Source organism: Callorhinus ursinus, unplaced genomic scaffold (genome assembly GCF_003265705.2).
Source record: "Callorhinus ursinus isolate GAN/ISIS: 27379988/994484 unplaced genomic scaffold, GSC_fseal_2.0 scaffold26, whole genome shotgun sequence".
In the NCBI taxonomy this organism is placed as follows: domain Eukaryota; kingdom Metazoa; phylum Chordata; class Mammalia; order Carnivora; family Otariidae; genus Callorhinus; species Callorhinus ursinus.
In genome coordinates, this window is record NW_027397088.1 from 24,474,125 (window position 1) to 24,488,055 (window position 13,931).

The following is a 13,931-nucleotide window of genomic DNA, read 5'->3' on the forward strand; positions in this document are numbered from 1 at the left end:
CCCAAGGTTTCACTTTATCTTGAAACTTTGAGCCATTTGGCAACATGCTCCAGTGGAGTTCTTTAGTTAGATGAATGATGTTTCCATGTTGCCCGAGCAAAACACTTCTCCCCATAGCAGATCTCATTTTATCTGAAATTTCAAGAAAGAAAAATAAACTCTTCTTCTTTTTTTTTAATGGTTTCCTCTCTTTGGCATGGCCTTTGCTTATGCCCTTGTTTTAAAAGATAGGTTCCCGGGGCGCCTGGGTGGCTCAGTTGGTTAAGCGACTGCCTTCGGCTCAGGTCATGATCCTGGAGTCCCGGGATCGAGTCCCGCGTTGGGCTCCCTGCTCAGCGGGGAGTCTGCTTCTCCCTCTGCCACTCTTCCCCCTCGTGCTCTCTATCTCTCATTCTCTCTCTCTCAAATAAATAAATAAAATCTTTAAAAAAAAATTGCCTTAAAAAAAAAGATAGGTTCCCTTATGTTTAAATTTTCTCTTAGTTGTCACTAAAATAACATAGGGTTATTTTTGTATTTTGTATAAAGTCTGTCTCCTTAGTAGTTCCCTGACCCGGCCTTTCTAAGTTGTTTAGTTTTGTGGATTTAGCTCCGTTGCCCTGTTGGCACCTCCGAGGGCAAAAATCAAGATGTAGAAAGCCATACGATATCTGATATTTTTATTAAAGCAGATTTTGCTTCTCCTGCATCCATTGCTAGAGATGACATTCCCAGCTTGTGGGAGCTGCTGAAAGCTAGCGCTGGAGCCTGCCTCTCTGTGGTGAATTAGTGAGTGAAGAAGTTCCTTGAACACAGTAGGGAAAAGGCCAGATGTCAGCATTTGGCACTTCTAAACCTCTTTGCCAGGTAATCTTTTCTTGTTCTGTTGCTCTTCTTTTTGACAGGTAAGTTGGGAATTAGCTAGTAGATGCGTTTGAAGTGGGTCGAGGTGAGCTGCAAACAAGATTTTTAGGTACTTTCCTTCGAGGGTATGCCTGTTAAATAGGAAGGATGTGTCACTGACATGGTAGGCAGGAGGAATAAACAGGCAAGCCGGAATTTTTCTAATCAGTTTCACAGACTGTAGCAACCTTTTACCTTCTAAAATCCTGAATTTTCACATCCGGAAAGGGGGTGGGGAAGATCTGTCCAGATACCTGAACCCCTACTTTGTGCCAGGCACGGGGAAATGGAGCTTTGAAGAGGACAGATACGGTCCCCGCTCTCAGGCACCTTACAGTTTGGTGGGGGTGGGAGATAGGAAATGCATAATTCCACCAATAATTAAAATTGCGGTGGGTGTTACTAAGGAAATGTGCAGATGCCGCGAGAGCATAGGATGGGGACACCTGCTATAGCCTGAATTACCTTCGGGGAGTCCTTTAGGTTGGAACCCAAAGGATGAGTAGGTGTGAACAAGGTGAAGGTAAAGAAGGGAGGGGGTGGGGAGAGCCTTTGAAGCGGGGCGCGGGGGGGCAGGACCCTCCCCTTGGGAGCACCAGCAGAAACAACATGACGGTGGTCTGAACAGAGTCGTCACAGTGGAGATGGAGACAAGTGAGTGGATTTAAGCGATGCGTGGATGGTGTTGAACTGGGTGAAGGATGAGGTAGGGAGCAAAGGTGGCCCTGCCTGGATCTCTGGCTGGAGAAACTGCGTGGCTGGCCATGTGCATCCCTGAGCTCAGAGTGTTGGAGGAGGAGTGGATTCTGGAAGAGGGACCACAAGTTTAGTCGAGGACGTGCTGAGCTTCAGGGTCGGAGAGACATCCCCGCATTCCAGGGGAGTGGGATAGGTAGGTCTGATGGTCCCCGAGGGGCCTGGGCTGGGCTGGATCTGGGGTGGAGTGGTGTCGTGGGAGAGGATGGAAGGTAGCAGGGAGCGGGGAATGGACGCGCAGCTAGGAGTGACCAGAGGGGCGGTGGAAAACCTGTGGAAGAGAGATCTGCCAGCATCGGGGCTGTGCCCGGGCGGAGGGGAGGTCTCGTTCAGCTCTGTGCCATGCCCAGGAGCAGTTTAAAGTGAGCAAATGCTGAAGACCGTACACTGGATTTAGCAAGCAAGAGGTGATCGGGACCTCAGCAGGAGCAGTCCCAGCAGAGCTGTGGGGACGGAAGCCCATTTTGAATGGTAGGGGAGAGGGTTGGGGGGGGAAGGTAAAGACCCTTGTTGAGAAGTTGGGTTCAGAAGAGGTGTGTAGGACCCAGGGTCTAGCTCTAGATCTTGGTCCCTCCATATTTGGACATTCAGGTACGGGAGGGAAGGCAAGAAAACTCTGATGCTTAAGGTCCCAGGACAGGTGGGTGGATGTAATCCGGAGCCCAGGGGAAGGGATGGGCATTTACCTCCTGCGCTTCAGAGGGAGAGACGGAGGGTGGGCGGAGGCAGCTGCAGGTGCAGGCCAGCGCGGAGGTTTGGGGTGGGATGGTCAGCGATCCGTTCTGGTCATTTCTGTTTTCTCAGTGAAGTAGGAGGCAAAGCCGTCTTCCCAGTCGAAGGAACCCGCTTGCTGGGTTAGAGCTCTTCTCTAACCGAGGTGCTTGGCAGCCACCTCGGCAGGCATGGGATCGGCAGCCGGGCGGGTCCATCCAGAGTTGAGGTTTTCTCTGTGAGCGTAATGCAAGGACAAGGAAGGGACTAACAGTGGAGGAATGGCTTCAGGGAGGTTTCCGTGGGATGAAGGGGCTGGGGCCAATGGGGAGGAAGGATGTGGAATGGTCAGTGGCCCAGTGGTGCAGGGGTTAGGAACAGGGTGGTGGGTTAGCTGAGTAGGGGAACAAGATACAAGTGCTTGGCTAACTGTCCTGTACATAGAAATCACCCAGGGATCTTGTTAAAGTGCAGATTCTGATGCCATGGGTCTGGGATAGGGCTTCAGATGTTCCATTTTAAGAAGCTCCTAAGGGGTACCAGCCCCTCTGGCCCACGGATTGCACTTTGAGGAGAAATTAGAAGGTTGTTGTTCGAGTGGGAGGCCGAATTAGAAATCCTCAAGGTGGTGCAGTCTTGAGCAATAGATAACACGGCCTGGGAATGGCTGAGCGGCCATCTGAGGCGCTCAGGGTGCACGACGGGGACGCTAATGCCTATTATCGGCAACACTGCTCCCAGCGTCTGTTGTGTAATTGTCCCCAAAACCGCAGTGAGGTAGGTATTACAGCCCCTCATCCTACAGGTGAGAAGTGAGGCACAGAGAGCCCTGTCCCCAAATCACGCACGCTTGTGAGCAGTGGAGTCAGAACTCAGGCTGGGCGGTACCTCTCCAGAGCCCTGGGAGGGGGGCGTCACTGACCCCCGATGACATAAGTGTTAGCGTCATCTGACGCTAGAGGGTAGGAGGGTCTAAGAGAATGCTAGGGTCTCCCAAGTTATCCCCTGTAATCCTCACAACTGTCCTACAGAAGCTGTGCTCTACCCATTTTACAGGTAAGAAAAGTAAGGTTCAGAGGGATTATGTAACTGATCAGTGGGGGAGTTTTTAAGTGACTCAGCTTTGGTTTGAGTCCAGAGTCTTCCTCCTCCGGATCAGGTTTCACTCTATCCCTCACAGAAATGCAAATCGTCTTCTAATTCTCTGGGATGCTGCAGTTACCATGGGAATAATCTCCCTTGCACTGACTCATGCTACATCCTGGAGTTTGAGGTGCTGTGAACAAAGCTGAGCCCAGGGGACTGGGCATCTGGGCTTGGCTCTGTCTCTAACTAGCAAGTTTGCACACGTCTCTTAGGTCTCGATTTTTTTTATCCCTAGCGATCACTTCCAGAGCTATATTCTGTAAGCATCAGGACAGTTATAACGTCTCGTTTACCCCGATGTCTCCTATAGGCCTAGCATTCCATAGGTCATCCTTAATTCTTACACAAGGAGGAATGTCGTTTCTAACTTAGAGGGCAGGGTCCTGCAGCCTGGAGACATCAAGTAACCTGCCCGCTGCCTCCCAGCTCACGGGATGGCAAAGCCCGGGTTTGTCCCGAGGTCTGTGTGACCGCAAAGCCCGTGTTGCTGCCTCAGCCTCTTCTGTAGCCTCGTGGTGGATCTTGCTTACAGGTGTCATAAGTCAGGATTATCAGACTCAAAACCTGGACTCCAAGAAGGGCTCTGTTTGATATTGGTTTTGAGAGGCACCTCTCCTATGCATGCTGCGTGCACGTGTATGCGCGCACACACACATGCACGCGCGCACACACGCACACATGCGTACCGTGTGCACGCCGATACCTCTGGAACAGAAGTTTCATGAAACAGTGGCTTATGGTATTCACTGGCAAAGCACTTGATTTTCTTTTTTGCGTCTAGTTCAGTTTAGTCCATTTTATTAAGATACTTGTTAAGCTCTACTGATGATTGAACCACCTGCCAATGGTCTGCAGCCCTCAGTTTGAAAACTATGTGCAGGGACGTCTGGGTGACTCAGTCGGTTAAGCATCCGACTCTTGATTTCAGCTCAGGTCGTGAGATCGAGCCCCACGTCGGGCTCCGTGCTGGGCTTGAAGCCTGCTTAAGATTCTTTGTCCCTGTTCTCCCTCATTACCCCACTTGTGCGAGTGCTCTCTCAAATAAAAATGAAAATTAGGGATTTCTTGATACAGTCACTCTCAACCTTCTTTTCTTTCTCTCCCAATTTCTTATCTCTGAATTTCATGAAAAATCTCTCTCTGATTATATATGTAGCAGTATTAAATCTAAATCAGTCCCCCCACCATATGCCACCACACTTTTGCAAAGTGGAAAAGTATCTCATAAATTTGCTCCGAGAGAAGGAAAGAAAATTGTACTTTTTAAATTGGATGACGGTGCTGACGTAACAAAAGAGGAGGAATAAGGAAGTGACTTCTGCGTCTTCTTGGCTAGAAAGAGGAGGGTATAAGGCTGGGAAACATGGGCTGATAAGGGGAAATGGTGCAGGCTGGGGAGAGACCAGAGCAACAGAATTCTGGTAAAAGACGGTGAAACTAACTTCTTGTTCCAACTCTGCCATATAGCCAGTTGTTAGCTGTAATTATCCTTGTAAACTTGTCCAAGGACACGCCTTTATTGGACTCCATTATGTACCTGGTTTTGTTCTGAGTACCTCACATATGGTGTCTGGGTAGGTGATATTGTCTCCATGCTTTTACAGAGGAGGAGACCTGGGCACAGGGAGGCTAAGTAACCTGTCCAAAGTCACACAGCTGGTAGTAAGTGGTCTAGTGGACATTCATCCCTGGGCTCTCTGCCTCTGGAGCCAGCGTTCTTTGTTACTACACCGTCACGGTTACTTGTCTTTTCTTTCACGTGATTCTTTATGGTCCCTGTTGGATGCCATGCCTGGGACAGGAGGTCCTCGCCTCACCTCTGGGGTTATACACGGATGAATAGTGATTGGAGTCCATCCACCTGATAGGGGCAGCCAGAAGGGATCTGCAGAGTTGATTTGGTTTCTGTCCTTCTTGAGCTCTGGTTATTTCTTGTTTTGTTTTTTGTTTTTTTTGGCATTATGAGAATTACCCCACGCCTTTTTTTTAAATTTGTGTTTAAAATTCTGTTGCTTGAAGCAAAGAAGAACCTTTAACCCTTCCCGGTCTGTTTCCTCATCCGTAAAATAAAGGAATTGGATACACCCTTCCCCTGATTCTCTCAGCTCTATGATTTTTAGCTAGAATTGTGTTCTAGTGACTCTCATGTTCAAGAAGAGACTGGCTGGTCCTGTGTTGGGGACGCAGAAGTTTTGTTAATTAATGGGGTTAATACAACCATTCCCTTCATGTTGTATGTTTTGTGTATTCCTTGCGTGGCTCTGACTCTTCTGTTGAATTCATTTAGAACATAAACAGGACGGGGATGACTAACCCGTTCCCGAGCACCACCCAGGGCCGAGAGTTCTGGGCAGGAATTCTCCAGCCCTGAGGTCTGCTGTGAGCCCACCTGCACCCCAAGGGGCTGGAGCTGGGGATCGGACTCATCTTCTTCATAGCCTAGGAGGTGGTCCCTTTCTAGGCCCAATTCTGCTTGACACAAATTTGTCGTATAATAGAATCAGTGTGACATGTTCCAGAGTTTTGTGTCAGCTGGTGCTTTGACAAGAAGATCTGATATGGAGTGACATAAGGAGAATTGATGTTTTGAAGTAGCCACATGTTCTTCTGTGGAGGAACATTAAATATGTTTGGTTTCTTTCATGCGTCGGTAATGCCCTACAAGTTGCAGTGATGGGACTGCAGAGGGAAGGAAGTGATGTGTCTGACGAGCTGTGTGTAAACACTCCGTTTTCTGCACAATGGTGGAAATAACCAGGTGAAAAAGAAATGGATTTGCACAGGTGTGAGAGAGCCAAAGCCCGACTTCAATGGCTTCCTCACTCCCCTGTGGAGGGAGCATCTGTCGTTCCAGCGAGTAGGGCCCCACGAAGGAATTAATTCCTCTTGGCAGATATTTCCTGGGGACTTGCCGTCCACACACACCAGAGAGGAGCAGGGTCCAGGAACTGGGGGAGCCCCACAGCGGCCCTACGTTATGGACCCACCCCGAGTGTTAGGATGGGGACACGGGCACCTCTTCCAATGTTCTTACTCCGGTTTCGGGGCATTGAGGCCCATAAAGGTAGTGATTTGTTCCTCAGCTGGGTTGAGGCTAGCCCCAGGCTACATGTGGGTAAGTCTCTCGTGGTTTAACACGGTTGTGGGCATTCATGGTTTTATTGTAACATTGAGGTGTACAGATACGCACACTCCATTGCATCTCTGTCATCTGCGAGTGCTCTCTGAGCGCTTTACACATACGATGGACCCGCTGGGCCCTCACGGCTCCATGGGTGTAGGTACAATGACTGCTCCCATATGGCAGAAGAGGAAACGTCGTTCCTCAAGTCGTTCGCCCAAGTACACAGATAGTAGACCTAATTGAAATGCTGACCACTGCCCAACTCCAGAGTTTTTCCTATAAACCACTAGGCCAGGGGTTGGCCAACTTTTTCTGTATGAGACCAGATAGTAAGTATTTTAGGCTTTGTGTGCCCTAAAAATCTCTTGTTGCTTCAACTCTGCCTTTGTAGTGTGTAAACAGCCAGAGACAATACCTCAAACAAATGATGTGGCTGTGTCCCAATAAAACTTTATTTGTAAAAATAGGTGGCGTGTGGGATTTGGCCCATAGGCTGTAATTTTCAGATCCTGTACTAGACCATCCTGCCTTGTGAGGGCACATCTATTAATGACAGAGAGAAACAGATACTCAATAGTACGGTGATCCAGTTTTATAAGGGATCGGGGGCCAGAAATTGCACGAAAATGATGGATTGTTTGTATTCCTTTTGGGTGAAGCGTCCTCCTGCTTTAGCTACAGAGGGTGATGGTCGTCATGGCTGGGTACAGTGGGATGTTAAGAGGCTCAGGGCCAGGAAAGACTTTATATTCTCTGTCAACTTTCTGGGAGAACGTGCACAAGGCTCTGGGCATCTGTCACTCATAACTCCACGGTGTTGATAATGGTCCTCATCACCTGCCTGTCTCTCTCGCCGGTGTCTTGGATTAAAAAAGAGGTCTTGTCTGTGATGCCCTTGGAGCATCACTGGGAGTCTGGAAGAGGGTAAATGGATTAAATGGCATTCATCATCTAGTTTGCTTGCAAATTAGAGAGTACTTTGGGGGTATAAGACCCTTTTTTGAATGTTTGCCACATAGAGCCCAATTTTAAAGGAAAGGCGTTCTTGGTGACCTGTGTGAGAGAATGTGGATTTAGGTGGCATGAATTTATGGATTACCTGTGCGGTGGTAGGCTTTAGGCAATGGAGTTACTAAAGAGGATGAAACAGGTATTTATTTCAGTTTTTAATAAGTGTGCAGTGAGAGGGCTCCATAGCCCACCTCATTATATATCATTTCCACAAGAAAATTTAGGCTTCTCTGCTAAGCTGTGAGTCTTAGCAGTAGGGAGGATTTTTGTAAATGTTTCCAAGTGAAATTTTGAAGTTAAAAGTTGAGTGGAGAAACCTCACAGGGCGCAAAGGCTGCTGCTTGCATTTCAATGAAAGGGAGAGGAAATTCATCATAGGGGTTGAGGATGTGGTTTGCATGCTAAGACCTTTGTGAAGAATGGGCCCCCCCCCCCCAGGAGGTGGGAGGGAGGCTGCAGCTTGCCCTTGTGACTAAGTTTCCTTGATTAAGCACAGATACTTCTTCTGATGCCCTCTACCCCCCCACTTTTTTTTTTTTTTAACTTTGCAAGAAAATATATTGAACTGAAAATGTCAGCCTAGAGGATGTCTCAGAATCTTGGTGGGTTTTGTTGTTTGTTTTGTTCTGTTGCCAAAAATAATTACTTAAAAACTCAAGAAGTGTAACTACTTAATCTTAATTTGGGAATTGAAATTTAAGATATGATCACATCAGTTATAATGATAGAAGAGCTGGTTTGTGGCAGAGACCTTCTGGGTGCTGGGCTAGGGCGTTATCTACACTGGGTCAGTACACTTAAATCATACTTAAAACAACGGCATTAGTCCTGCAGAGGAATATTCTTCTTGTTCTGCAGATGAGCACATTGAGGCATCGGGAAGTTCACTAACTCCGTCAGGGTTAAACCGCTAGAGAGCAGCAGAGCCAGAATTTAAATCTGCCTTCTTGATTCCAAAACCCATGCAAGGAGGCTGAGCAAGGGTCCTGGGTTTCTGGGACACAGGATTCTCAGTGCTCAGGCTAGAAACATCCTGGGCAAATGGGAGGATTTGGTCACCCTGCAAGGAAGGTGCTTTTTAACTCCCAGCACCAACGTGGTGTTCATTATCAGGATCAGTCAGGATCAGAGGGGTTTTCCTGTGTGATCGCCATATGTATGCACTGTAAGGTCTCCGAGACCACAGATCCCGGGGTGGTCTTGGAGCCGAACAGGAAAGCTAGGAGACCAAGTTCTTTGGGATTCCCAGCTGAACATGGCCCCATTTATTGGCCCAGTTTGCATTGATGGGGCAAGAGGCATGATTCTTGGATTGGTAGCATTTGTACTGTTTCACTTTTGCTGCAAAGTATTGCTACACTGTTGTGCTCACAGGTAGGCATAGCCTTGGGAAAGGCTGGGTCAGCTTTCGAGGATTTCATCCATCCCACCTGACCCCCTTCCAAACTTTCTCAGACCAGTCCTCGTGCCTCTGGGGACCTTAGGTGATCACCAGAAATGGGGACCAGCCAGCAGAAAGCTTCTTCCTTCAAAGCCTGGGCTCCCACATGGATGTGGCTCTTTTCAAGCAAATTCTTTTGGCCTGTGTCCAAATTCCAGAGGACACTGTGTACAACTTCTGGAGGAAACTGTGTGCTTAAATATTTTTAAAGAAAGGGAGTTGGCACACAGGACCACAGACTGCAGACTCTGTCGTTGCTTGAGGGAAAGCAGAAGTGATCATGAGAACATATCGTATGTCTCCATATGGTCAAGAGATTGATTGCTCTTTATTCAAAAAGTGAATCCATAGGAACATTCTGGGTTTTTGTTTTAATCCTCCCTTTTAAAAAGTGTACTGACCCAGTTAATACCGTATTCTGTGGCACCTAGAAGCCCCCTGCAGTGACTGATCTGGAGAGGGCTGATCAAGAGAAGGCAGGCAGGTCATCGGATGGCCTTGCTGCCTGTGGGAGACTTCGTTCCCTGGGGGGAGCACAGCCCGGGCAGAGGGGCGAGAGGCCGACCCGCACCTTGTGCTGGTGATTGCCGCTACGTGGCAGTTGCTTGGGTGCTTGTTTGAGATTAGTTTCTAAGGCTTATTAATTAGATTCACACAGGGGACCTTGTAATCACTTAATTACTGAGGTGCGCATTGCTTAACCGTGTCAAAAGATGCCTTGTCGTTTTTATTTCGCGTTTTGTTCAAGGGTCTCTGTGACTGTGTTACAAATGAAATATTCTTCCGGAATGCGGTATTTCCTCTGTGATTGGTGTCTACTCTTTGGCAATGGGCATAAATAAGACACAAGCTCTCAAGTGCTTAGGTTAGGGGAGGCTCTGGGAAATGAGGGCAGAGTGCAGGGGAGTGTAGCAGAGGAGGGGCGGGAGAATGAGAGGCTGGGGAGCGTGGGGGGGGCAGTAGCCCGTGCGGCAGGGCATGGAAAAGGGGGAGAGACACACACAGGCTGAGAGACACGCAGATAGAATCAGGTAGGCAGAAGACAGACAGACAGACAGGCCGACCAGTAGGGGCGGGTTCTTTTCCTTATGATCCTCAAACATCCCTCATCCTCCCGATGATGCTTTTACCTGTTTTCTTCCTTTTGGCTTTAAAGTCCTGTGAGTCAGCTGTGTTTGTGTGTGTGTAGACTCTTAAGGAAGTGGGTTCTGGAAAATTTGAGAGTCCGTATAAGGAATTAGAAGCCCAGTCTCTGACCCAGACCACACTGGGTTCAAATCCCAGCTCCGCCACCTGCTTGCTGGGTCCCCTGGGAAGTTACATAATCTCGCTGTGCCTTCATTTCTTCTTGTTAAAATGGGGATAATAACTGTGTCCAGCTCTTAGAGGATTAGGGATGTGTACCCAGCGGTATTGGCCGTCGTCGCTACTGTGCTTGTAACACGATCTGGATGTCGTGGGACCAGTTTCCATTTGCAGGAATGTTCACAGAGCGTAATATATTTTTCCAGATACTGGAAAGGCTGCATGTTCCTGTCTGGGGCTTTTGGCATTGAACGTAATGCGCACTCGAGGAGAAGGTGTAGAGATCTAATACGCTGGGGGCCAGGGGTCACAGGGTCCAGTCCCAGAGCCGGCACAAGCCGGCAAACGTGATGAGTTTCTCTGGACCTGCTCTCAGGTTAGACACTGAGACGGTGAACAAGGGGGTTTTAGGTCCCAGCTGATAGAGTCCTCTTTTGGCTTGTGAGTCTTAGGACCTGGTTATGATTTTACCTCTATGTGGAGGTTCCGTGGGCGTAAGATTCGCGACAAGACTGGGGGTTGCTTGTATTAGTGCCCCTGGAAGAGAGAAATGTGTGCGCTGCATCATAAATAATAAATTTAGTGACGAGGAGGTTCTTTGGGAAATGAAAAAAGCCAGTTCTCCCATCAAAACCTAAGTGTCAGGTACTCCTTCTCTTCACTGCAAAGGCCCTGGGGCCTGCCTGGGCCTCCAAGTGCCTTTAGATCTTTGCAGTTGTGGACGTGGGATTCCTGCTCCAAGCCTGGCTTCAAACCATTTCTAGCCTCTGCTGGGCATGTGGAGTCCTCTGGGCTCCGCAGATGTTCTTAGCTGTTTTGGAATTGGAACGTCCATAAATGTTGTCTCGAGGACTGGGAGAAGCCCGCTGAGAGACATAGTCAGGGACAGCTTAGAAGCCTCATCCGTTACGCTGTCTGGGCCTTGTGTAAATGTTCCCTGCTGGTGTACAGAGAAAGGGAAGCCGGAGGGCCAGTGTAGCTGGTGGTTGTAATTGGAAAGTGTGCATGAACACTTGGCTTCTTCCTTCAGTTTGCTGTTGATATACAGAGGCTCATGACTGTCTTTCTATAAGACCTCTGTATTTTAATATCACAGAGAACTGTCTTGTTGACTCAGCTGAAGTAATCTCCTGGTCTTTTGGGCTGTTGACCAATTGCTCGTCTTGAGATTTCACAAGTGATTTGTTCAGGGGAGACCTTCGTACAGCGACTCTTGAGTAAAACTAGTTCTTCATGGCCAACAAGCTGTCCCGGTTCACTTAGTCTTCTCACATGCCAGGAGCCAAGCCCTGTGGTCTCTCAGTGCCTTAGTGTCCCTCAGTCCTGTGGGTAACACCAGAGCCTCCCAGTCCTACTGGTGGTACTTACACTGATGCTGCTTTTCTCTCCTGCAGGTGCTCACATCATGCCGCGCCTTCCTTGTAACAGCACGGATCCCTACCAAGGTAAGTGTCACTGCATTTCCACCACGTGCGCGCGCGCACACACACACACACACACACACACACACACACGCTCACTCTTCAGTGATGGGGGCTTCACGATTTAGGCTGTGGCTAGAGTGCTCTTAGCACACATATTTTCCTTCCTTCTCCCCAGAAAGCACCTCAGAGTTGTGATGACGAACAGTTTTTACTCCATCATTTCTCCTCTTCTTGTGTCAAAGCATCCTGTGATAAGTGGGGAAGCATTTTGTGCTCCCTGAGGCTCGTGGATTCCAGTCATTTTTCTCTCTCACCCGGGCATCAAGTCTAGCTCTTATTTCCCTTGGTCCAGGATTGGCAGATTTTTCTAAGGCTTTGACATGTGGGCAATAACCTTCATCGCTGTGAAGGGTACGTTCTTGGTGGGAGAGTGTCTCAGGCCTTCTGTGTGTACTCTGGGGTTGCCCATGAAAAAGACCACGACATCACTTTGTTCTTGAAAGGATCTGTTTAATTTTGCCAAGATACCAACCCACTGTTTGCTAGTCCAGGGCTCAGGGTGTCTCCTGCCTTTTTTCTTTCTGATTATACAAATGCTAAATTTTATGACGTTTCCCCCTGCCCCTTTTGGTAATGTAAAGTGAGTCTGTTTCTAATGTATCATAAATGAAATCAATTATTATGTGAACGGTGTTGGGCTATGTTGCCTTTATATTAAAACACCGCAAGGCAGGCTGTAAGGAAGTGAATGAACCATTATCCCACTGGTGAAAAATTAATTGCAGAAGGAAATTTTATGAGCTTGAGAAACAGTCAAGTAGCCTATTGAGTAGAAGGCCCCTGAATAGTATGTTTCCCCTATTTAAAAATGTTCTCACGCGGAAGGGTGCCTTACCTCTTGGGCAGTCACCCACCTCTCTTCTGCTGGCTGATCCCATACTGCCCCCTCCCTTGCTCTGCCCTGAGTGAAGGTCTGGCTTCGTCCTATGATGTGTATCGTATTCCACGTTGGCCTGGCTAGGGTGGTTTGGACATTGGTTCTGATTTCTGTTATTGTCAGCATCACAAATAGAGAAAAACAGTTTTTCTTCTAAAGTGATCTGTGTTCATGTTTCCCCCTGGTTTTCATGTGCCACAGTACACCTTGGCTGAGATGCAAAACCCATGTCGATGACATTAATTTTCTGGGGGAAATAATTATATTCAAAACAGTACCGTACAATAGGTACTGATTATGGCATAGATGTCTTCTCTTGGGGCGCTGATTGAACATTTTCTCTTTTGCCTTTCTGTTGTTAAATGTATCACATATGCAGTCAAATGTACAAAATAGGAAGGTACATCTCTGTGATGAATCACAAAGCCAATACCTCTGCAGTCACACCCACATGAAGAAATAGAACTTTGCTATCACCCCAAAGGCCCCAGCTCTGTTTTGTGGGCAGGAATGGGTAATTATCAGATCAGGGACGGACCCACAGAGAAGCTGGGTTGAAGGATCGTCCCCCCATCAGCCAGGCAGATGCGAGGATCTTCCACTGGTACACGGTTCAGTGGTGGAAAGAGCACAGTGCTTTGGGGAGCAGGGGTGTGGGGGGGCTGTGGGGGGAGGGAAACATGTCGTAAGGTGGGTGGTGGAGGCTCAGGCTTCTGCCTGTGGTGTGGGGGGACATTTCTGCAGGACAGTCACGTATCCATTTGCTTATTGCCTGTGGGCAGCGGACTTGCTGGGGCGCAGGTAGAGGTGGGGTGAGTGGGAGAGCGGTGGGGGGCTAGCGATAGTCTGGGTTAATTCCTTCCTTGCATCTGACCAATCACGATTATCTGTGGTGCTGCCTTAAAAGCATCCTCAGGTGTTCCTGCCTCGTCTTGCCCAGAGCCACTGCGTCTTTCAGTCTGGCTCGGGGACGCCCCTCCTCACTCTTAGGAAAGCTGGGACGCCCAAAGAATCACAGATGCGGGGACTGTCCTTCCTTAGGGATCGCCCATACTACAGGCTCTGTGTCTAGCTTCTGCCTAGCCCTAGTTCTTGTGATGCCTCTGTGCCTTTGCAGATTCTTTCTCTTCTGCCTGGACTTCCCTTTTTTGCCCCTTCTTTGCTTGCCAAACTTGAAAAGTCGTTTCTCAGAGC

At 48.5% G+C, this 13,931-nt stretch overlaps 1 protein-coding gene across 1 annotated transcript in view; it reads left to right on the forward strand.

The window, feature by feature from the left end:
* Positions 1–13,931, forward strand: part of CARMIL1 (capping protein regulator and myosin 1 linker 1) — a 318,183-nt gene that overhangs the window by 107,030 nt on the left and 197,222 nt on the right. Inside the window, exon 3 of the mRNA XM_025890957.2 lies at positions 11,771–11,821. Coding sequence (XP_025746742.1) covers positions 11,771–11,821 — 51 coding nt within the window. The remainder of the gene's footprint in view (positions 1–11,770; positions 11,822–13,931) is intronic.